Source organism: Genypterus blacodes, unplaced genomic scaffold (genome assembly GCF_046128005.1).
Source record: "Genypterus blacodes isolate CSIRO-AG114 ecotype Tasmania unplaced genomic scaffold, CSIRO-AGI_Gbla_v1 ptg000039l_1, whole genome shotgun sequence".
NCBI lineage: Eukaryota > Metazoa > Chordata > Actinopteri > Ophidiiformes > Ophidiidae > Genypterus > Genypterus blacodes.
In genome coordinates this window covers 4,504,351-4,530,577 of record NW_027466852.1, presented here as the reverse complement: position 1 = coordinate 4,530,577, position 26,227 = coordinate 4,504,351, and the positions used below count along the sequence as shown (strand labels likewise).

At 41.1% G+C, this 26,227-nt stretch overlaps 1 protein-coding gene across 1 annotated transcript in view; it reads right to left on the bottom strand.

Moving 5' to 3' along the window:
• LOC142996696 (uncharacterized) overlaps positions 1-26,227 on the bottom strand; it is a 62,935-nt gene that overhangs the window by 14,421 nt on the left and 22,287 nt on the right. The window contains exons 11-15 of the mRNA XM_076147711.1: positions 19,673-19,996; positions 19,268-19,597; positions 18,698-18,841; positions 13,108-13,431; positions 12,702-13,031 (exon numbers count right to left, since the gene is read on the bottom strand). Of these exons, the coding sequence (XP_076003826.1) occupies positions 12,702-13,031; positions 13,108-13,431; positions 18,698-18,841; positions 19,268-19,597; positions 19,673-19,996 (1,452 nt within the window). The remainder of the gene's footprint in view (positions 1-12,701; positions 13,032-13,107; positions 13,432-18,697; positions 18,842-19,267; positions 19,598-19,672; positions 19,997-26,227) is intronic.

Genomic DNA, 26,227 nt, shown 5'->3' with positions numbered 1-26,227 from the left:
ATCCATCTCTGCTCACGTGTGTGTCGAAACCCTCGCCTGCAGGACAGATGAAACAACAGCATGAAACTGAGTTTGGAACTAAAATACATCTCTTAAAGTACAACTGTCTTACCATTTAACACCCTGAGCTTGAGGTAATAATGGTCGTAAGGCCAATTTGGGACGTCCACACGGCAGCGATATTCAGTTATCTGATCTCCATCAGTCAGATCTCTAATGGTCACCTTTAAGGAGTTGCTTGTTGGATCAGAATACACAGAGAATCTCCCGCTGTGTTCCCATGTGCGTTCTTTCATAGGCTTTATTTCAAATTTAGAACTTCCAGTCCAGTATGATTTTACAGAAAAGTATTTTCCTTTTGTCTTTACATCTTCTTTGTAAGCACAGTTGATGGTAACAGGTCTTCCTTTGTATCCTGATAATGAATTCACACCAGCTGTCCAAAAAGTGCAAGAAAAGACGGACATGTTACCAAATCATTGTACTCTGGATTTTGTTCTATAAACACACACACACACACACACACACACACACACACACACACACACACACACACACACACACACACACACACACACACACACACACACACACACTTGCTTTACTTACTTGGAAGAATCCATCCTGTCATCAAGCAGGTAACAGCTGTTAGTAATCTTCTCATTCTCTTGATCAGGTTTCAGGTTGTTTCTTCCAGTGAACCTGTTCAAGTTGTCTACAGATTAAACCCTAATTCATTGAATATTAAGATAAACTGTACCAAACACTGATATTCAGTTTAGTGAAAAGTGAACTCTACTACTTCTACTAATCGTCCTGTTTGTCTCCTCCCTCCTTATGCAAACGCATGTGACAGTGTCTCTCTTCTAACAGAAATGTTGCATGTTTTCTACGCAGGAGGATGTCAAACATTTAATGGAAGAGAGTGAGAGATAGAGAGATAGAGAGAGAGAGAGAGAGAGAGAAAGATAGAGAGAAGGAAGGAGAGAGAGAGAGAGAGAGAGAGAGAGAGAGAGAGAGAGAGAGAGAGGGGGGGGGAGAGAGATGTAATGAGAGAGAGAGATATATAGAGAGAGAGAGAGATGGCGAGGGAGAGATGGAGAGATGGATAAGAAGGTGTACGTGTGAATTGGTTTATACAAGTAATCTTGACTTGAGGTGAACGCTACAACTTCAGCTAATCTTCCTGTTTGTTAGATGCTAATCTCTCCATCAAACCTCCTCCCTTCCTGAGCAAATGTTTCTTCTCTTTTCTCACAGAATGTTGTACGTTATACAAGGAGTATGCGAAAGAGAGAGAGAGGGAGAGAGAGAGGGAGAGAGAGAGAGATACAGTTGGATCAGAGGGTGTGAGTAATGATGAGAATGATTTTACTACTGCTGTGGTTGTGGTCTCATGGTCTAATTGCGGGCAGTGACCAAACAGTTTTACTTCTCACTTTACTTCAACTCAACTGCTATTTCCTCTTCTTTTTATAGCTGCTCCCCTTAGCGTTTGCAATAGCTGTTCATCTATCTCCATCTCTTCCTGTCCTCTGTATCTTCCTCTGTTGCGCCATCTACTTGCATGTCCTGCCTCACAGCATCCATAAACCCTAAACTAACCCTAAACTCCTAAACCGTTCTCTTTTCCTCTTGCCTGGCAGCTCCATCCTCAGCATCCTTCTCCCAACATGCCCAGCATCTCTCCTCCCCACATGTCCAACATGTATTCCATTTTCCATACCTCCACCTCCCCAGGCTCTCCTCAACCAGCTCCCTGCTCGCACTATAGATCACAATGTCATCTGCAAACATTGTAGTCCACGGAGACGCCTGACTGATCTCGTCTGCCAACCTGTGCATCACCATTTCCATCCTGAACCCATCCGTCACTTTGACCGCACACCTCACCACTGTCACACTGCCTGCACCATTCTTACACACTTCTCTGCTACTCCCGACTTCCTAAAACAACAACACACCTCCTCTCTCAGCATCCTGTCATACTGTATGCTTTCTCTAAATCCACACAGACGCGATGCATCTCCTGCTGCTGACACTCTCTATGCTTCACCATCAACATTCTCAAATCAAGCACTGCATTTGTTGTGCTCCTTAGATAGAGAGATAGATAGATAGATAGATAGATAGACAGACAGACAGACAGACAGACAGACAGACAGACAGACAGACAGACAGACAGACAGATAGATAGATAGATAGATAGATAGATAGATAGATAGATAGATAGATAGATAGATAGATAGATAGATAGATAGATAGATAGATAGAGCTGATATCAGACTGATGCATGCCAAGTTTTCATCTTCTTTGCAGAAAGATCTGACATTGTGTTCTTCTGTGGATATTTGCATTGGATGACTTCTTAGATATCCATCTCTGCTCACGTGTGTGTCGAAACTCTCGTCTGCAGGACAGATGAAACAACAGCAAGAAACTGAGTTTGGAACTAAAAAACATCTCTTAAAGTACAACTGTCTTATCGTTTAACACCCTGAGGTTCAGGTAATCGTGGTTGTCACCCCAAATCCAGACGTCCACACTGCAGCGATATTCAGTTATCTGATCTTCATCAGTCAGATCTCTAATGGTCACCTTTAAGGAGTTGCTTGTTGGATCAGAATACACAGAGAATCTCCCGCTGTGTTCCCATGTGCGTTCTTTCATAGGCTTTATTTCAAATTTAGAACTTTCAGTCCAGTATGATTTTACAGAAAGTATTTTCCTTTTGTCTTTACATCTTCTTTGTAAGCACAGTTGATGGTAACAGGTCTTCCTTTGTATCCGGTGACTGAACTCACACCAGCTGTCCAAAAAGTGCAAGAAAAGACTGTTATGTTACTCCATCATTGTCCTCTGCATTTTGTTCTATAAAAGATACACGCACACACACACACACACACACACACACACACACACACACACACACACACACACACACACACACACACACACACACACACACACACACACACACACACACACACACACACTTTACTTACTTGGAAGAATCCATCCTGTCATCAAGCAGGTAACAGCTGTTAGTAATCTTCTCATTCTCTTGATCAGGTTTCAGGTTGTTTCTTCCAGTCAACCTGTTCAAGTTGTCTACAGATTAAATCCTAATTTATTAAATATTAAGATAAACTGTACCAAACTGTGATATTGAGCGTAGTGAAGAGTAAACTCACTTCTACTTCCTTATGCAAATGTGTGTGACAGCATCTCTCTTCTAACAGAAATGTTGCATATTTTCTTCAAAGGAGGATGTGAAACATTTAATGGAAAAGAGAAAGAAAGACAGAGGGGGGACAGAGAGAGAGAGAGAGAGAGAGAGAGAGAGAGAGAGAGAGAGAGAGAGAGAGAGAGAGAGAGAGAGAGAGAGAGAGAGAGAGATATCCCAGAGGGTGAGTGTGACTAATATTGAGAATAATTGTACTGCTTCTGTGGTCTCATAGTCTCTTTGATAGTAGCCATAGTAACAGTTTGACTTCTCACTTTACTTGAACTCAAGCTGTTATAAACTACAACTTGTTGAAGTCAAAGTCAAATCTCAAGTGTTTAGTAAATGAAATGTTCAATCCCAGTGATGTGTGCAGATGATGTTCATAAGAAGCATGTTTCACATTCACCTTTTTAAAATCAACATCTAATAGTTTCTCAACACGGCAACTCTCAGGGCAGCAAACAACATAAAATCTATATTCAGTCCATTTTTATCCTGCTCAAAAAAATGTTCCTGAAGCATCTCACATAATAAAGGTTTGGTTTTCAGTTTCATGGCAACGATGTGTGAAAAGTGGAGCTGTGTGACTTCATTTCACTGTTTCCCTCTGACTTCCCCCCTGTGTGTGTGTGTGTGTGTGTGTGTGTGTGTGTGTGTGTGTGTGTGTGTGTGTGTGTGTGTGTGAGAGAGTGAGTGAGTGAGTGTTTGAGTATATATTTTGTGTGCATTTGTGTGTTTGTTATGGTTCTGCTTTTTAATGGAGATGTTATCGCACATACTGTACAGTACACTAACACAAACAGTAAATAGAAGAAATAAACAAAAGCAATATCATAATTTCAAACGAGAGCAGCAGCAACAAACAGGAGCCTCACATTCAATATTAGAACAAACTCTAAATTTAGACTTTATTGCGGCAATGTAAAACATCCTTTGACATTTACAGTGAAATATTGGCAGCTTTGTTACCCAGAATTGAACTGTAAAAAATACTATGTAAACAGGAAAGCTATGATGACACACAATTAGAATCATATATATTTTCATTGTACATTGACCTCCATTCTATTCTCTTGAGGCCAAATTCAGTCAGAGAATCTCAGAATCCATGGTGTGATTAGTTTAGAGCCTGCTTCCTGGTTACTGGGTGTTTGCACCGATGTATAGTTATAGAGGGAGAAGATAACAGATCACAGTCTCACGCAACTCTGATGACAAGTCTGATGACAAGGAACATGAAATATGAAATAACGTGAAAAATGAACAATTGCAGAAATGTCAAGTCTGTTGCCTCGAGTCCTGCTGGCTGATTTCTACCATTGTAGTGAGAAAATAACAGTGTTGTGTCAGTGTATCCAAAATGTATGTACTCATATAATTAATGGAGAACTGTTAGAGTTCGATGTCACCTAACCAACGCATGCTCAGCATATTGACTTTGCTTTGGTCTTCATAAGGGAGATGATCCCTTGGTAAGTGTATTCCGTAAGGAATTTAGGATGCATCTTTGATCAGGATTTGTCAACTCCCACATAATACACATTTCAAGGACTGCATTCTTTCACTTACCCAACATCACAAAAATCAGCCACATTCTGTTACAGAATGTTGCAGAAAAATGTCTCCATGCATTTGTTCCCTCTAGGCTGGACTATTGTTATTCAGTATTATCAGGCTGCCCTTATAGGTCTCTAAATTCTCTCCAGCCGGTCCAGACCGCAGTTGCATGTGTACTGACAAAAACTAGTGGCTGGCTTCCAGTTATGTCCAGAATAGAATTAAAATTCCTCCTGCTCACTTTCAAAGCTCTTAAAGAGCTCATAGTACCACATTACCCCGCTAGAACGCTGTGCTCCCAGAATGCAGGCTTACTTGTGGTTCCTAGCAATGTTCCCTCTAAGCTGCGCACCTGCGCAATTGCGCACTGCTCGCACATTCTCAGCGCACAAGAAAATCTGCTGCGCATAAAATAAAATTCAACATTAATTGTAAATGAATTAGACCAATAACATTTTTTCTGTACCATTTTGCAATGTAACTGGGTGAGTGACAGGTGTCCAGCCAATGATACGATACAGTTCACTTACGCTACGATTGCGGACAGCAGTTTTTCCTTTTTGATAAAGCTTATTGTTAGAGCCAGCCAGGCTTGCATTGAACCGGCACCGAGTTACTTCTGCCCTAGAGTTTTCTGTGTTCTCTCATCTCACAGGTTGCTGTGGAAGGCTGCCCTGCTATTACCATCAATATCATAAGTCATATTTACAGTTGTACTAATGTTATCTGTAGTACTATCTCAACCCAATTGGTCAAGGCAGATGGCCGCCTACATAGAGCCCGGTTTTTCCTGAGGTTTCTTGCCGTTAAAGGGGAGTTTTTCCTTGCTGCTGTTGCCAAGTGCTTGCTCATGGGGGAATGTTGGGCTTCTTTAAATGCTGTGTACAATAAAGTTGAATTGAATTGAATTTGTGTGTCTCTGTGTGTCAAACATTATTAGGCAGGATGGCTGTGACAGGCAGGAGTGACTTGGTCAGTAGTATTGCTGTATATACTGTTATTTTAACATTTATTTTTACTTCAAATTGAAATGTTTTCTTCAATAATTTTCAGCATCCTCCTGTGAAACTATTGTTATTTTGCAGTTAACAGTATTAACTGCAGCTTTTGTCTATAATCTCACTTTAGATTTCACTGAGTTTTTTTACAGTGCAGCGTGTGAAAGGTGGCAGTGGAGTAGACACGACTGTCCCGTTGTGTCTCTGGTGACACAGTCACACAGGAGTACAGAACAGTGATCAAATCACTTTCATGGCCCGGTGAGGAAGATGCGATGACGTCATGGTGTGTGTCTTGTTTGGATGGAGTTGCATCGGCCACGTCATGATGCTTCTCTGTGTGCAGAGTGATGGCACAGGGATCAGATTTGTTATTTCATATCTGGTTTCATTTGGTGGCTTAGGCTAACACAGGGAGTTATTCATGATTTGTATTGTCACAATTGTATTTTCATTATTGTGAATTTCACAGTTTGTATATTTTACTGAGGGTATCAACTTTGATATTTAAATAGAATCTTAACTGAAATTGTCTATGTATTGTTACTGAAGGCCTGTTTCATTCTATAAACACACAAACACACACACACACACACACACACACACACACACACACACACACACACACACACACACACACACACACACACACTTGCTTTACTTACTTGGAAGAATCCATCCTGTCATCAAGCAGGTAACAGCTGTTAGTAATCTTCTCATTCTCTTGATCAGGTTTCAGGTTGTTTCTTCCAGTGAACCTGTTCAAGTTGTCTACAGATTAAACCCTAATTCATTGAATATTAAGATAAACTGTACCAAACACTGATATTGAGTTTAGTGAAAAGTGAACTCTACTACTTCTACTAATCTTCCTGCTTGTCTCCTCCCTCCTTATGCAAATGTGTGTGACAGCGTCTCTCTTCTAACAGAAATGTTGAATGTTATTAGAAGGAGGATGTGAAACATTTAATGGAAGAGAGAGAGAACGATGGAGAGAACCCAGAGAGAGAGAGAGGGAGAGAGAGATGGAGTGATAGAGAGAAAGAGAGAGGGAGAGAGAGAGAGAGATGGAGAGATGGATAAGAAGGTGTGCGTGTGATTGCTAATCTCCAATCAAACCTCCTCCCTTCCTGAGCAAATGTTTCTTCTCTTTTCTCACAGAATGTTGCACGTTTAAGAAGGAGGATGTGAAAGAGAGAGAGAGAGAGAGAGAGAGAGAGAGAGGGAGAGAGAGAGAGAGAGAGAGAGAGAGAGAGAGAGAGAGAGAGAGAGAGAGAGATGGAGAGAGAGAGAGAGACAGAGAGCGATACAGATGGATCATGATTTTACTGCTGCTGTGGTTGTGGTCTCATGGTCTAATTGCGGGCAGTGACCAAACAGTTTTACTTCTCACTTTACTTCAACTCAACTGCTATTTCCTCTTCTTTTTATAGCTGCTCCCCTTAGCGTTTGCAATAGCTGTTCATCTATCTCCATCTCTTCCTGTCCTCTGCATCGTCCTCTGTTGCGCCATCTACTTGCATGTCCTGCCTCACAGCATCCATAAACCCTAAACTAACCCTAAACTCCTAAACCGTCCTCTTTTCCTCTTGCCTGGCAGCTCCATCCTCAGCATCCTTCTCCCAACATGCCCAGCATCTCTCCTCCCCACATGTCCAACATGTATTCCATTTTCCATACCTCCACCTCCCCAGGCTCTCCTCAACCAGCTCCCTGCTCTCACTATAGATCACAATGTCATCTGCAAACATTGTAGTCCACGGAGACGCCTGACTGATCTCGTCTGCCAACCTGTGCATCACCATTTCCATCCTGAACCCATCCGTCACTTTGACCGCACACCTCACCACTGTCACACTGCCTGCACCATTCTCACACACTTCTCTGCTACTCCCGACTTCCTAAAACAACAACACACCTCCTCTCTCAGCATCCTGTCATACTGTATGCTTTCTCTAAATCCACACAGACGCGATGCATCTCCTGCTGCTGACACTCTCTATGCTTCACCATCAACATTCTGCATTTGTTGTTGTTAGATAGATAGATAGATAGATAGATAGATAGATAGATAGATAGATAGATAGATAGATAGATAGATAGATAGATAGATAGATAGATAGATAGATAGATAGATAGATAGATAGATAGATAGATAGATAGATAGATAGATAGATAGATAGATAGACAAACACATGCATTACAGAGGGGGTGCAGGGCAGCCATTATACGCCCATGGAGCAGTTGGGGGTTCGGTGACTTCCTTATCTTGCTTACACATAATGCCATATTTTATGTTAAAAAGAATAATGTTTAATCAGTTAAAAACTCCAAAGCATAACATGTCCATATGCATTTAGCATATGCAAAGAGCAAAAATACAAATAATTGAGCAAAGTTTCCCTCTAAAATGCACAGTTAGCTCTAATGTGTGAGGGCCTGGTGATCTCACTGTTGTTTGGGCTTCTGGACTGTAGAATACAGCCCAGTCTGAACTGCTGGAGGAGGAGCCGAGGCTGAAGCAGGAGACGGGTTTCCCTCCGCTGACATGCTGACAGAGGCTTCATCAGCACAGCCTGGCTCCTTATGGAAAGAGATGGTGGAGTACAGGAGCTGATCTGAGGGGCCTGAGGGCAGGTTGGCGGTGGCATAAATGGAAGGAGGTGCATTTCCAGAGTCTTCCTGCAGGCGGCGCTCCCCTACCACCTCATAGTCATGAGCAACATTATTGTCCTGGTGAGCAGAAAGGAAGAAGTGTTACAAGCGCATGCTTGCACATGCTGTACATGCAAACACGCACGCTCACACACACACACACACACACACACACACACACACACACACACACACACACACACACACACACACACACACACACACACACACACCTCTGTGTTGTGTCCAGCATTTGCTGCCTGTACCGATGATGGGTGAGTTCCTATAGCAAAACACAAGAAAGAACAAACATCTCAAAGTCTACCTTCCTGCTTGTCTGTCTGCCTGTCTATCCGCCTGCTATGATTTTCTGTTTGCCAGTTTAATCATGTAAGTAAGAGCTTCCTCAATCTAACCACCCCAAATTTTCATTAAAACTCATGTTTGTACTTTTATGCCAGGTCATTAGTAAGTATTTCCCCAAGTAATGATGCAACACGTTTTGCTGTAATTGTTGTGTGCATTGCCATAGCATGAATGCAAAGCTTCACCCCTCACCTGAGGTCTTGCTGCTTTTCCGTAGATATATTATAAGCAGCGTGTTCAATATCAGCAAAAAGGTGAGGCTCAATGACACGGCAACATAGATATCTGCAACAACAACAACAACACAGACAACAACAACAACAACAACAACAACAACAACAACAACAACAACAACAGTAAAGGATGCATGTGTAAGAGAAAGACATTGAGGGGATGAAGTGTTTTATGAACAGATTACCTCTGTTTGACTGATGGACTGTAGGAGTCACAGGTGCTGTAGGCAGAAGTGCTGTAGGCAGAAGTAGAGCTGCAGTGATGAAGACAAATGGACAAAAAAGCCATGGGAGTCACACTTAATGGCACGATGAAAATGAGACCTTCCCTCCCCCAACACACACACACACACCTTTAGATGGATTCACAGATGTCACTTTTTGACCATTTCTAGTCTGTGTCCTGCAGGTTTTCTCTGTAATCTTACTACTCTCACTACTCACAAGTACTTTCATAGTTTCTTTCATTTCACTGTAAAACCCGGAAGTCCTGCCCTTTGGTCCAACGACAGAGCCAAAGGGAACGGGCGAAGGCCGGTAGAATGTTTCCATTTCTGGCAACTTGAAATTATTGTTATTGTTTTGTAGTTGAAAATGATCTCGTTTATCTGACTCCATTAGATTGAATATTAGTTTGCTAGTGATAATTCAGTCTCTAATCAGTTGATTCTGTAAATAGATTCGCTAATTTTCTGTTACGAATAAGAAGTTTTAGTTTCGGATCATTGTATTAGTGCGGGAATTCGGGACGAATTTAGTCTCTGAATTACTTGATGTTATGTTACTCATTCGAAACCGAGGATACTTACATTCCGGTAGAGCTTGGTTGCGAGATGCCGAATAGGGAGACTTAATCGTAAACATGTCGACGACTTCTTCCTCATTACATTGAATACAAACGTGTTTAGTGAGCAATATTCGTCATATTCTCGACTTACTCAGCGGTTAAACTAAGCGTGTTCGAATAAGCCATATGGGTTACTTAATTCAGCGGTTCTAATTCTCATTACCTTGAAAACATGAATTAACATATTCTCATCGATTTAGAGGCCGTTCATGCGCGCTTGACGAGTTATGTTTTTGATATCACCTCAGAGGTTTAGTTCACATTATCTAAACATGTGCGCTCATAATCTTGCCAATCCGTTGGCGTGGTACGCGTAAGATTCTTCAAGCCTAGTTTATCAGTATCCGTCCTCGGTATCGGTAGCCTTTATTCGCCCACAAGGGTAAGAGCAATTCCAAAGCTCTCTACCAGTTGAAATAACGCGGCCACGCAAGTATCTCTGAAATGCCGAAATCATAACACAAACTGTAATCCGAGATAAATCAAAGTTGAACGATCATCAATTTATTTAACATTTAAACGTTTTGAAAGTCTCCGAATTAAACAAATATCACTAGTCATTAACAGTTGAATTCCCAGCACAGAAGTATACCATAATCTAAATATACCTTTTGTCTATGTTAAGAAGCAATGAGCAGTTAACGCAGCATTACTACCCTGGACATCCTTTAACGGACGAACCCAGAACTGTCTGACACAAGGCTGTACGTGGAAACGCACCGCACATGCGGGTCTCCGGCTAACGAACCAACATAGAATTATTTGCTTCCCTGCCTTAAATACAGATTGAGCAGGAGGTCATAAAATTACTATTGTTTCGAACAGCGATGTGTGTTGCTGGGTGTGAACAGATGTGTTCTGTCCTGAGTGCTCCTGTCTGCAATATGTTACAACAATACAAACTACACAATACAATCTGCATTGCTATAGTAACCAATGGATCTAAAGGAAAGACCTCAGACAGGTCATCATCAATTGATATCGTGTGTGTGTGTGTGTGTGTGTGTGTGTGTGTGTGTGTGTGTGTGTGACAGACAGAGCCCTTGATGGGCGAAGTGTTAACAGTCTTTGTCTTGAAGTTCAGGTAGTTATCCTCCACTTCTAGTCATATGCATGTTTCTTGGGCCTTCTCTGGTGAGCGCCCATCCGTCTATTGAGTGTTGTGTATTTGGCTCAGACGATTTGGAGCCAGTATCTTGAGTGTGAATGTAATCTTATGTTGACCATATAATTCTTATATTTACAATAAACAGATGTATATTTTATATCTTACATCACCCTCAGACTTGATCACTATCGCTTTCATTCTGTCTCCATTCTACGCTAATTATTCAGGCATGACATGAGGCTGTAACATACAGTCTGACCAAACAGGCAAACAAAAAGGTCAAAATGTTAACTTGCTACAACGACCCAAATGTGTTATTCCACGCACGCACGCACGCAGGCACGCACGCACGCACGCACGCACACACACACACACATCCTCATCAATACTCACTCATAATACGCATGTCCACCTGTGTTAAATACGCAATGGAATCGTCTTCAGTCCTTTGCATAGCACACCAGTATTTTCCAGCGTCGTCCTTGGTCAGGTCAGTTATATTCACGGTGTAGACTTGATGCTCTTTGTCATCTGACAGAGCAAACCTGTTTGTTTCTGTGATACTTCCAGGACGAGCTGATATCAGACTGATGCATGCCAAGTTGTCATCTTCTTTGCAGAACGATCGGTCATTGTGTTCTTCATTCTGTGGATATTTGCATTGGATGGTCAGGGAGCTTCCCAGATATCCATCTCTGCTCACGTGTGTGTCGAAGCCCTCGCCTGCAGGACAGATGAAACAACAGCATGAAACTGAGTTTGGAACTAAAATACATCTTTTAAAGTACAACTGTCGTTTAACACCCTAAGGTTCAGGTAATCGTCGTCGTCAGGCCAATTCAGGACGTCCACACTGCAGAGATATTTAGTTTCCTCATCTTCATCAGTCAGGTCTGTAATGGTCACTGTTAAGGAGTTGCTTGTTGGATCGCAGAGAATCTCCCTCTGTGTTCCCATGTGTGTTCTTTCATAGGCTTCATTTCAAATGCAGAACTTTCAGACAAGGATGATTTAACAGAAAATTATTTTTCTCCTTTCTTCATCAACTGTAACAGGTCTTCCCTTGACTGAACTCACACCAGCTGTCCAAAAAGTGCAAGGAAAGACTGTTATGTTACTCCATCAATGTCCTCTGCATTTTGTTCTATAAAATACAGACAGACAGACAGACAGACAGACAGACAGACAGACAGACGGACAGACACAAACATACACACACACACACATACACACACACACACACACACACACACCTTTAGATGGATTCACAGATGTCACTTTTTGACCATTTCTAGTCTGTGTTCTGCAGGTTTTCTCTGTAAGCTTTCTACTCTCACTCACAAGTACTTTCACCCTTTCTATCATTTCACCCTCTGACTGGATCACTATCGCTTTCATTCTGTCCCCCATCCTACTAAGTAATTATTCAGGCATGACATGAGGCTGTAACATACAGTCTGACCAAACAGGCTAAATCAAAAGGTCAAATGTTAACTTGCTACAACGACCCAAATGTGTTATTCTACACACAGACACAGACACACACACAGACACACACACACACACACACACACACACACACACACACACACACACACATACACACACACACACACACACACACACACACACACACACACACACACACACACACACACACACACACACACAAACACACACACACACACACATCCTCATCAATACTCACTCATAATACGCACGTCCACCTGTGTTAAATACGCAATGGAATCGTCTTCAGTCCTTTGCATAGCACACCAGTATTTTCCAGCGTCGTCCTTGGTCAGGTCAGTTATATTCACGGTGTAGACTTGATGCTCTTTGTCGTCTGACAGAGCAAACCTGTTTGTTTTTGTGATTCTTCCAGGACGAGCTGATATCAGACTGATGCATGCCAAGTTTTCATCTTCTTTGCAGAACGATCGGTCATTGTGTTCTTCATTCTGTGGATATTTGCATTGGATGGTCAGGGAGCTTCCCAGATATCCATCTCTGCTCACGTTTGTGTCAAAACCCTCGCCTGCAGGACAGATGAAACAACAGCATGAAACTGAGTTTGGAACTAAAATACATCTCTTAAAGTACAACTTGCTTACCGTTTGACACCGTGAGGTTCAGGTAATAATGGTCGTCAGGCCAAATCGGGATGTCCACACTGCAGCGATATTTAGTTTTCTCATCTTCATCAGTCAGATCTCTAATGGTCACCTTTAAGGAGTTTCTTGTTGGATCAGAATACACAGAGAATCTCCTGCTGTGTTCCCATGTGCGTTCTTTCATAGGCTTTATTTCGAATTTAGAACTTTCAGTCCAGTACGATTTGACAGAAAAGTATTGATCTTTTGTCTTTACATCTTCTTTGTAAGCACAGTTGATGGTAACAGGTCTTCCTCTGTATCCTGTGACAGAACTCACACCAGCTGTCCAAAAAGTGCAAGAAAAGACTGTTATGTTACTTCATCATTGTCCTCCGCATTTTGTTCTATAAACATGCACACACACACACACGCCCGCACAAGGACACACACACACACACACACACACACACACATACACTTGCTTTACTTACTTGGAAGAATCCATCCTGTCATCAAGCAGGTAACAGCTGTTAGTAATCTTCTCATTCTCTTGATCAGGTTTCAGGTTGTTTCTTCCAGTGAACCTGTTCAAGTTGTCTACAGATGAACTCCTAACCTATTAAATATAAAGATAAACTGTACCAAACTGTGATATTGAGCGTAGTGAAGAGTAAACTCACTTTTACTTTCTTCCTGCTTGTCTCCTCCCTTCTTATGGCAATGTATGTGACAGCGTCTCTCTTCTAACAGAAATGTCGCACGTTTTCTACAAAGGAGGATGTGAAACATGAAAAAAGATAGAGAGAGAGAGAGAGAGAGAGAGAGAGAGAGAGAGAGAGATCTCAGAGGGTGAGTGTGACTAATATTGAGAATAATTGTACTGCTGTTGTGACCTCATAGTCTCTTTGATAGTAGCCATAGTAACAGTTTGACTTCTCACTTTACTTGAACTCAAGCTGTTATAAACTACAACTTGTTGAAGTCAAAGTCAAATCTCGAGTGTTTAGTAAATGAAATGTTCAATCCCAGTGATGTGTGCAGATGATGTTCATAAGAAGCATGTTTCACATTCACCTTTTTAAAATCAACATCTAATAGTTTCTCAACACGGCAACTCTCAGGGCAGCAAACAACATAAAATCTATATTCAGTCCATTTTTATCCTTCTCAAGAAAATGTTCCTGAAGCATCTCACATCATAAACCTTTGTTTGTTTGATGGCAACGATGTGCGAAAAGTGGAGCTGTGTGACTTAATTTCACCGTTTCCTTCCGACTTCCCCCCTGTGTGTGTGTGTTTGTGAGTGTGTGTGTGTCTGTCTGTCTGTGTGTGTGTGTGAGTATTTTTGGTGCATGTGGTTTTTAGTTATGGTTCTGCTTTTTAATGAAAATGTTTTCACACATGCTGTACACTAACACACACAGAAATTAGAAGAAATAGACAAAAGCAATATCACCGCAGCTGCATGTGTACTGACAAAAACTAGTGGCTGGCTTCCAGTTATGTCCAGAATAGAATGAAAATCCTCCCGCTCACTTTCAAAGCTCTTAATAGTCAGACTCCATCTTACCTTAAAGAGCTCATAGTACCACATTACCCCACTAGCACGCTGTGCTCCCAGAATGCAGGCTTACTTGTGGTTCCTAGTATCTCCAAAAGTAGAAACCATCTTCTTTCCCCCTCTTTCTGTATAAAAAATCATCTCCAAAATGTCCTATAACTGTATGCACACTGTCATGTAAAAACAAGAAACTGAGGAAGAGCCTTCAGTTATCAGGATCCTCTCTTGTGGAAACATCTCCCAGATTCCATCTGGGGGCCAGACACCCCTCCTAACGTTTAAGACAGTACAGAACAGTGGTCAAATCATGGTCATGGCCCGGTGAGGAAGATGCGATGACGTCATGGTGTGTGTCTTGTCTGGATGGAGTTGCATCGGCCACGTCATGATGCTTCTCTGTGTGCAGAGTGATGGCACAGGGATCAGATTTGTTATTTCATATCTGGTTTCATTTGGTGGCTCAGAATAACACAGGGAGTTATTCATGATTTGTATTGTCACAATTGTATTTTCATTATTGCGAATTTCACAGTTTGTATATTTTACTGAGGGTATAAACATTGACATTTAAATTGAAACTTGTCTATGTATTGGTACCGAGGGCCTGTTTCATACCAGAAGATGTGCTGGTGTTTTTGTTGCATTTCACTCTGAAGTATGTTAAGAAGATTAAAGGCAGAGCCAACATGACAACAGCAAGACCTGCTCCAATGTACGGCAGCTTGGACTGTGGCACGTCATCCCCTGAAAGAAAGAAAGACATTTTAGTAGTTGTAGTATCATCCTCATCATTATGTCTGAAGATGAAGAAGTTGAGATTAACTACAGGGAAGCACAACTTTTGTTTACTTTCATTCTCATCCAGTGAATTTGTTGACAAGTCAGAAATCAACACTGTTGGCAATTATGGTGTCAGGACTGCAGGTCGTCAGTTAGAGTGACGACAACAGAAAAAGCAACGTGTTAACTGATGGACACACACATTTTACACTAAGTATTCAGGCATAAGTTGAGGCTGTATCATATAGTCTGACCAACCACACAAATGTGTTATTCTACACACAAACACGCGCACCCACGCACGCACGCACGCACGCACGCACACATCCTCATCAATACTCACTCATAATACGCACGTCCACCTGTGTTAAATACGCAATGGAATCGTCTTCAGTCCTTTGCATAGCACACCAGTATTTTCCAGCGTCGTCCTTGGTCAGGTCAGTTATATTCACGGTGTAGACTTGATGCTCTTTGTCATCTGACAGAGCAAACCTGTTTGTTTTTGTGATACTTCCAGGACGAGCTGATATCAGACTGATGCATACCAAGTTTTCATCTTCTTTGCAGAAAGATTGGACATTGTGTTCTTCATTCTGTGGATATTTGCATTGGATGGTCAGGGAGCTTCCCAGATATCCATCTCTGCTCACGTGTGTGTCAAAACCCTCGCCTGCAGGACAGATGAAACAACAGCAAGGAACTGAGTTTGGAACTAAAATACATCTCTGAATGTACAACTGTCTTACTGTAACACCCTGAGGTTCAGGTAATAATGGTCGTCAGGCCAATTTGGGACGTCCACACGGCAGCGATATTCAGTTATCTCATCTTCTTCAGCAGATCTCTAATGGTCACTGTTAAGGAGTTGCTTGTTGGATCAGAATACACAGAGAATCTCCCTCTGTGTTCCCATGTGCGTTCTTTCATAGGCTTTATTTCAAATGCAGAAGGCCAGTAGGAATTTACAGAAAAGTATTTTTCTTTTGTCTTTATATCTTCTTTGTAAGCACAGTTGATGGTAACAGGGTTCCTCTGTATCCTGTGACAGAACTCACACCAGCTGTCCAAAAAGTGCAAGAAAAGACTGTTAAGTTACTTCATTATTGTCCTCTGCATTTTGTTCTATGAACACACACACACACACACACACACACACACACACACACACACACACACACACACACACACACACACACACACACACACACACACACACACTTGCTTTACTTACTTGGAAGAATCCATCCTGTCATCAAGCAGGTAACAGCTGTTAGTAATATTCTCATTCTCTTGATCAGGTTTCAGGTTGTTTCTTCCAGTGAAACTGTTCAAGTTGTCTACAGATTAAATCCTAATTCACTGAATATTAAGATAAACTGTACCAAACACTGATATTCAGTTTAGTGAAAAGTGAACTCTACTACTTCTACTGATCTTCCTGTTTGTCTCCTCCCTCCTTATGCAAATGTGTGTGACAGCATCTCTCTTCTAACAGAAATGTTGCACGTTTTCTACGCAGGAGGATGTGAAACATTTAATGGAAGAGAGAGAGAAAGATAGAGAGAAGAGAGAGAGAGCGAAAGAGAGAGAGAGAGAGAGAGAGAGAGAGAGAGAGAGAGAGATGGAGAGATGGATAAGAAGGTGTGCGTGTGAATTGGTTTATACAAGTAAACTTGACTTGAAGTGAACGCTACAACTTCTGCTAATCTCCAATCAAACCTCCTCCCTTCCTGAGCAAATGTTTCTTCTCTTTTCTCACAGAATGTTGTACGTTATAGAAGGAGTATGCGAAAGAGAGAGAGAGAGGGAGAGAGAGAGAGAGGGAGAGAGAGAGAGAGAGATACAGTTGGATCAGAGGGTGTGAGTTATGATGAGAATGATTTTACTGCTGCTGTGGTCTCATGGTCTAATTTAGGGTAGTCTCACTTAACTTCAACTCAACTGCTATTTCCTCTTCTTTTTATAGCTGCTCCCCTTAGCGTTTGCAATAGCTGATCATCCATCTCCATCTCTTCCTGTCCTCTGCATCTTCCTCTGTTGCGCCATCTACCTGCATGTCCTGCCTCACAGCATCCATAAACCCTAAACTAACCCTAAACTCCTAAACTGTCCTCTTTTCCTCTTGCCTGGCAGCTCTATCCTCAGCATCCTTCTCCCAACATGCCCAGCATCTCTCCTCCCCACATGTCCAACATGTATTCCATTTTCCATACCTCCACCTCCCCAGGCTCTCCTCAACCAGCTCCCTGCTCGCACTATAGATCACAATGTCATCTGCAAACATTGTAGTCCACGGAGACGCCTGACTGATCTCGTCTGCCAACCTGTGCATCACCATTTCCATCCTGAACCCATCCGTCACTTTGACCGCACACCTCACCACTGTCACACTGCCTGCACCATTCTCACACACTTCTCTGCTACTCCCGACTTCCTAAAACAACAACACACCTCCTCTCTCAGCATCCTGTCATACTGTATGCTTTCTCTAAATCCACACAGACGCGATGCATCTCCTGCTGCTGACACTCTCTATGCTTCACCATCAACATTCTGCATTTGTTGTTGTTAGATAGATAGATAGATAGATAGATAGATAGATAGATAGATAGATAGATAGATAGATAGATAGATAGATAGATAGATAGATAGATAGATAGATAGATAGATAGATAGATAGATAGATAGACAAACACATGCATTACAGAGGGGGTGCAGGGCAGCCATTATACGCCCATGGAGCAGTTGGGGGTTCGGTGACTTCCTTATCTTGCTTACACATAATGCCATATTTTATGTTAAAAAGAATAATGTTTAATCAGTTAAAAACTCCAAAGCATAACATGTCTATATGCATTTAGCATATGCAAAGAGCAAAAATACAAATAATTGAGCAAAGTTTCCCTCTAAAATGCACAGTTAGCTCTAACGTGTGAGGGCCTGGTGATCTCACTGTTGTTTGGGCTTCTGGACTGTAGAATACAGCCCAGTCTGAACTGCTGGAGGAGGAGCCGAGGCTGAAGCTGAAGCTGTGCATTGCCATAGCATGAATGCAAAGCTTCACCCCTCACCTGAGGTCTTGCTGATTTTCCGTAGATATATTATAAGCAGCGCGATGAATATCAGGAAAAAGGTGAGGCTCAATGACACGGCAACATAGATATCTGCAACAACAACAACAACAACAACAACAACAACAACAGTTAAGGATGCATGCGTAAGGGAAAGACATTGAGGGGATGAAGTGTTTTATGAACAGATTACCTCTGTTTGACTGATGGACTGTAGGAGTCACAGATGCTGTAGGCAGAAGTGATTCTAGCGTTTGTTTACTTTCATTCTCACCCAGTGACTTTGTTGCTGCAGACGAGTCAGAAATCAACACTGTTGGCGATGTTGGTGTCAGAGCTGCAGGTCGTCAGTATGAGTGATGAAGACAAATGGACAAAATAGCCACACGAGTCACATTTAATGGCACGATGCAAATGACACCCCCTCTCCCGACACACACACACACCTTTAGATGGATTCACAGATGTCACTTTTTGACCATTTCTAGTCTGTGTTCTGCAGGTTTTCTCTGTAAGCTTTCTACTCTCACTCACAAGTACTTTCATAGTTTCTTTCATTTCTCCCTCAGACTTGATCACTATCGCTTTCATTCTGTCTCCATTCTACGCTAATTATTCAGGCATGACATGAGGCTGTAACGTACAGTCTGACCAAACAGGCAAAACAAAAAGGTCAAAATGTTAACTTGCTACAACGACCCAAATGTGTGATTCTACACACAGACACAGACACACACACAGACACACACACACCAATACTCACTCATAATACGCACGTCCACCTGTGTTAAATACGCAATGGAATCGTCTTCAGTCCTTTGCATAGCACACCAGTATTTTCCAGCGTCGTCCTTGGTCAGGTCAGTTATATTCACGGTGTAGACTTGATGTTCTTTGTCATCTGACAGAGCAAACCTGGTTTTTTTTGTGGTACTTCCAGGACGAGCTGATATCAGACTGATGCATGCCAAGTTTTCATCTTCTTTGCAGAAAGATCGGACATTGTGTCCTTCATTCTGTGGATATTTGCATTGGATGGTCAGGGAGCTTCCCAGATATCCATCTCTGCTCACGTTTGTGTCGAAACCCTCGCCTGCAGGACAGATGAAACAACAGCATGAAACTGAGTTAGGAACTAAAATACATCTCTGAATGTAAAACTGTTTACCGTTTAACACCCTGAGGTTCAGGTAATAATGGTCGTCAAACCAATTTGGGACGTTCACACTGCAGCGATATTTAGTTATCTCATCTTCATCAGTAAGATCTCTTATGGTCACTTTTAAGGAGTTTCTTGTTGGATCAGAATACACAGAGAATCTCCCTCTGTGTTCCCATGTGCGTTCTTTCATAGGCTTCATTTCAAATGCAGAACTTTCAGACAAGGATGGATCTACAGAAAAGTATTTTCCTTTTGTCTTTCCATCTTCTTTGTAAGCACAGTTGATGGTAACAGGTCTTCCTCTGTATCCTGTGACTGAACTCACTCCAGCTGTCCAAAAAGTGCAAGAAAAGACTGTTATGGTACTTCATTATTGTCCTCTGCATTTTGTTCTATAAACACACACACACGCCCGCACACGGACACGCACACACACGCACGCACACGCACACGCACACACACGCACACACACATACACACACACACACACACACACACACACACACACACTCATACACACACGCGCGCACGCACACGCACGCACGCACGCGCACACACACACACACACACACACACACACACACACACACACTTGCTTCACTTACTTGGAAGAATCCATCCTGTCATCAAGCAGGTAACAGCTGTTAGTAATCTTCTCATTCTCTTGATCAGGTTTCAGGTTGTTTCTTCCAGTGAACCTGTTCAAGTTGTCTACAGATTAAATCCTAATTCATTAAATACTAAGATAAACTGTACCAAACTGTGATATTGAGCTGAGTGAACAGTGAACTCTACTACTTTTACTCTCTTCCTGTTTGTCTCCTCCCTCCTTATGCAAATGTGTATGACAGTGTCTCTCTTCTAACAGAAATGTTGCATGTTTTCTACGAAGGAGGATGTGAAACATTTAATGGAAGAGAGAGAGAAAGATAGAGAGAGGAGAGAGAGAGAAAGAGAGAGGACAGAGAGAGAGAGAGAGATCTCAGAGGGTGAGTGTGACTAATATTGAGAATAATTATATAGTTGAAACATAAAAGTTTGACTTCTCACTTTACTTGAACTCAAGCTGTTATAAACTACAACTTGTTGAAGTCAAAGTCAAATCTCGAGTGTTTAGTAAATGAAATGTTCAATCCCAGTGATGTGTGCAGATGATGTTCATAAGAAGCATGTTTCACATTCACCTTTTTAAAATCAAAATCTAATAGTTTCTCAACACGGCAACTCTCAGGTCAGCAAACAACATAAAATCTATATTCAGTCCATTTTTATCCTTCTCAAGAAAATGTTCCTGCAGCATCTCACATAATAAACATTTGTTTGTTTGATGGCAACGATGTGTGAAAAGTGGAGCTGTGTGACTTCATTTCACCGTTTCTTTCGGACTTTCCCTCTGTGTGTGTCTGTGCGTGTGTGTGTCTGTGTGTGAGTATTTTTGGTGCATGTGTGTGTTTGTTATGGTTCTGCTTTTTAATGGAAATGTTTTCACACATGCTGTACACTAACACACACACACTCTAAAAACAAAAGCATTGGCTCAACAAAAAAAATTAACGCAACAGTTTGCATCAATCTTTTTGAGTTATGACAACTTCTAATGAAATTATGTTTAACCAACAAACTACATTGAGTTAGGTGAATTAGCATTTCCGCTACAATCAAACGTATTTTTAATTACCGCTTACTTGATAATTGGTAGCATTAACACAAGTTTTTAAGTTGATTACTCAAAAAATGTAGTTGTATCAACTAGTTTTTCCAAACTGTAAGTTGTATCACAATAGTAACCAAAGTCCAATTTACAATACAAATATCTTACCTAACATAGACATAAAAGCAACATTGGATGAAATGAGCAAATGAATTTAGATTACATAATGTAGTTGACAGTTACACAAATAAGCAATTAATCATGATTTTCCTCCCCACAGCACAAGTGAAAAGCCCTCTCTAGCTGAACAGATTTGTCAAATGAAACTTTATCATTCTTCACTGTTGTGCTAAAATAAAGGGTTGAAAAATTAAGTTACCAAGACAATTTCATAAAGTTACTACAACTTGAACTAGTTTTGAATCAATTAACATAGAAATTTGAGTTTAAATTACACACAATATTAAGTTGATGTAATTACCAACATTATCATGTAAACACAACTCATCAAAATAACTTTTGCAACTTAAAAAATTGATCTAAATCAATAAATTTGAATTTTTATCTTGCAACCATGCATCTAATTAATTGGTGGTAAAAGGTCCCCTGAATTACTTTTTAGAGTGCAGTAAATAGAAGAAATAGACAAAAGCAATATTATAATTTCAACTGAGAGCAGCAGCAACAAACAGGAGCCTCACATTCAATATTAGAACAAACTCTAAATTTAGACTTTATTGCGGCAATGTAAAACTTCCTTTGACATTTACAGTGAAATATTGGCAGCTTTGTTACCCAGAAATGAACTGTAAAAAATACTATGTAAACAGGAAAGCTATGATGACACACAATTAGAATCATAGTAAATTTTACAGTTTAAAAGTTTGATTTGATTACAGAAAACACAAGCAGCAGGAGTGTTCCACTGTAACATTAGCATTACAACGCTGCCATTACATTCTCAATTTCAGTCCAATTTATATTTGATGTACATTGACTTCCATTCTATTCTCTTGAGGCCAAAGTCGGAGAATCTTAGAATCCATGGTGTGATTAGATTAGAGCCTGGTTCCTGGTTACTGGGTGTTTGCACAGATGTATAGTTATAGAGGGAGAAGATAACAGATCACACCTCAGTCTCACGCAACTCGGATGACAAGTCACAAGTACACATAGAAAGGACTGCATTCTTTCACTTTCCCAACATCACAAAAATCAGCCACACTCTGTCACAGAATGATGCGGAAAAATGTCTCCATGCATTTGTTCCCTCTAGGCTGGACTATTGTAATTCAGTATTATCAGGGTGCCCTAATAAGTCTATAAATTCTCTCCAGCCGGCCTAGACTGCAGTTGCATGTGTAGTGACAAAAACTAGGGGCTGGCTTCCAGTTATGTCCAGTATAGAATTAAAAATCCTCCTGCTCACTTTCAAAGCTCTTAATAGTCAGACTCCATCTGACTTAAAGAGCTCATAGCACCACATTACCCCACTAGCACGCTGTGCTCCCAGAATGCAGGCTTACTTGTGGTTCCTAGTATCTCCAAAAGTAGAACCTATCCCCTTTCCCCCTCTTTCTGTATAAAAAATGATCTCCAAAATGTCCTATAACTGTATGCACACTGTCATGTAAAACAGGGGTGTCAAACTCATTTTAGTTCGGGGCCGCATTCAGCCCAATTTAGAGTCAAGTGGGCCGGATTAGTAAAATCACAGCATAATAACCTATGAATGGGTGTAAATGGACAACTCCAAGTTTTCCCTTTGTTTTAGTTCAAAGAAGTACAGGTTCATATTGCAAATGTTTACTTTTATTGAACTATCTTTTTACAAAACATATTATGAACAACCTGAAATTTCTTAAGTCAGTGGTTCCCAAACTTTGTCTGCAGGGCCCCCTTCTGTGGATAAGAATTTCAATAAACAATAATAACTATAAGGTGTATATAAAACAACTTGTAGGATTTTAAATGTACATACATTTCCACATCTGTGTAGAAATGTGAACTGAACTGACTCACTATCTGTGGATAACTCCAAAAAAGTCTTGGAGGAGCATAGAGAGTCATAGAACTCTGTGTGAACCGTTACAATTTGCTTGCACAGACAACGATACAGGCGAGAAATAATAATAATTAATGATAATAATTAATGATAATGTGCTTGCTTTATGGAGAGAAATTAAGAGAAATTATGATAAATAAGAGAAGTAGAAGGCAAAATATTCAAAGCCATTTCCAAACAAACACACAACATTGACTGAAAAGTACAAAGCAGTAAATTAATGAAAAAAGAGCGATTTTGCTGTTTACAGTATTAACTGTAGCTTTTTTCCATAATTTCACTTTAGATTTCACTGAGTTTTTTTACAGTGCAGCGTGTGAAAGGTGGCAGTGGAGTAGACACGACTGTCCCGCTGTGTCTCTGGTGACACTGTCACACAGGAGTACAGAACAGTGGTCAAATCACTTTCATGGCCCGGTGAGGAAGATGCGATGACGTCATGGTGTGTGTCTTGTCTGGATGGAGTTGCATCGGCCACGTCATGTTGCTTCTCTGTGTGCAGAGTGATGGCACAGGGATCAGATTAGTTATTTCATATCTGGTTTCATTTGGTGGCTCAGGCTAACACACATAGTTATTCATGATTTAACAGTCACAATTGTATATTTATATATTTATTCCTGTGAATTTCACAGTTTGTATATTTTACTGAGGGTATAAACATTGACATTTAAATTGAAACTTGTCTATGTATTGGTACCGAGGGCCTGTTTCATACCAGAAGATGTGCTGGTGTTTTTGTTGCATTTCACTCTGAAGTATGTTAAGAAGATTAAAGGCAGAGCCAACATGACAACAGCAAGACCTGCTCCAATGTACGGCAGCTTGGACTGTGGCACATCATCCTCAGGCTCATTCATGTGTCCTGAAAGAACGAAAGGCATTTTTAGAAGTACTAGTATCATCCTCATCATCATGTCTGAAGATGAAGAAGTTGAGATTTACTAAAGGCAAGCGCAATTTTGTACTTTCAAGCTCACCCAGTGACTTTGTTGCTGCAGACGAGTCATAAATCAAAACTGCTGGCGATGTTGTTGTCCGAACTGCAGGTCGTCAGTTGGAGTGACGAAGACAGAAAAAGCAACATGTTAACTGATGGACACACACATTCTACACTAAGTATTCAGGCATGAGTTGAGGCTGTAACATACAGTCTGACCAAACACAAAAATATGTTATTCTACACACACACACACACACACACACACACACACACACACACACACACACACACACACACACACACACACATACACAGAGGGGAAGTCAGAGGGAAACAGTGAAATGAAGTCACACAGCTCCACTTTTCACACATCGTTGCCATGAAACTGAAAACAAAACCTTTATGATGTGAGATGCTTCAGGAACATTTTCTTGAGCAGGATAAAAATGGACTGAATATAGGTTTTATGTTGTTTGCTGACCTGAGAGTTGAAGTGTTGAGAAACAATTAGATGTTGATTTTAAAAAGGTAAATGTGAAACATGCTTTATAGTGGCAATCGAACCACAAAAATCTGCCACATGAGGGAATTTGAAGTCCTTTCCAACGCGTCACGATGCAAGAACAAGGTCCTCCATTCGATATACGTTTGACATTTTATTTTGTCTTAGATGGAAAATAGCTTAAACCAAAAACACCGGGCTTTGAATATAGAATACAGCCCGTGATATAAAACAAACAAAAACACTACCAAACAACAGGTTACGTTACGTTTACGTTGACGGTTGAAAAACTGTGTGGCTTCCCAGTTACTAATTCCCCGCTCACCGTTCATCTCATCCAGTGACTTTGTTGCTGCAGACGAGTCATAAATCAACACTGTTGGCGATGTTGTTGTCCGAACTGCAGGTCGTCAGTTGGAGTGACGAAGACAGAAAAAGTAACATGTTAACTGATGGACACACACATTCTATACTAAGTATTCAGGCATGAGTTGTAACATACAGTCTGACCATACACAAAAATATGTTATTCTACACACACACACACACACACACACACACACACACACACACACACACACACACTTGCTTTACTTACTTGGAAGAATCCATCCTGTCATCAAGCAGGTAACAGCTGTTAGTAATCTTCTCATTCTCTTGATCAGGTTTCAGGTTGTTTCTTCCAGTGAAACTGTTCAAGTTGTCTACAGATTAAATCCTAATTCACTGAATATTAAGATAAACTGTACCAAACACTGATATTCAGTTTAGTGAAAAGTGAACTCTACTACTTCTACTAATCGTCCTGTTTGTCTCCTCCCTCCTTATGCAAACGCATGTGACAGTGTCTCTCTTCTAACAGAAATGTTGCATGTTTTCTACGCAGGAGGATGTCAAACATTTAATGGAAGAGAGTGAGAGATAGAGAGAGAGAGAGAGAGAGAGAGAGAGAGAGAAAGATAGAGAGAAGGAAGGAGAGAGAGAGAGAGAGAGAGAGAGAGAGAGAGAGAGAGAGAGAGAGAGGGGGGAGAGAGATGTAATGAGAGAGAGAGATATATAGAGAGAGAGAGAGATGGCGAGGGAGAGATGGAGAGATGGATAAGAAGGTGTACGTGTGAATTGGTTTATACAAGTAATCTTGACTTGAGGTGAACGCTACAACTTCAGCTAATCTTCCTGTTTGTTAGATGCTAATCTCTCCATCAAACCTCCTCCCTTCCTGAGCAAATGTTTCTTCTCTTTTCTCACAGAATGTTGTACGTTATACAAGGAGTATGCGAAAGAGAGAGAGAGGGAGAGAGAGAGGGAGAGAGAGAGAGATACAGTTGGATCAGAGGGTGTGAGTAATGATGAGAATGATTTTACTACTGCTGTGGTTGTGGTCTCATGGTCTAATTGCG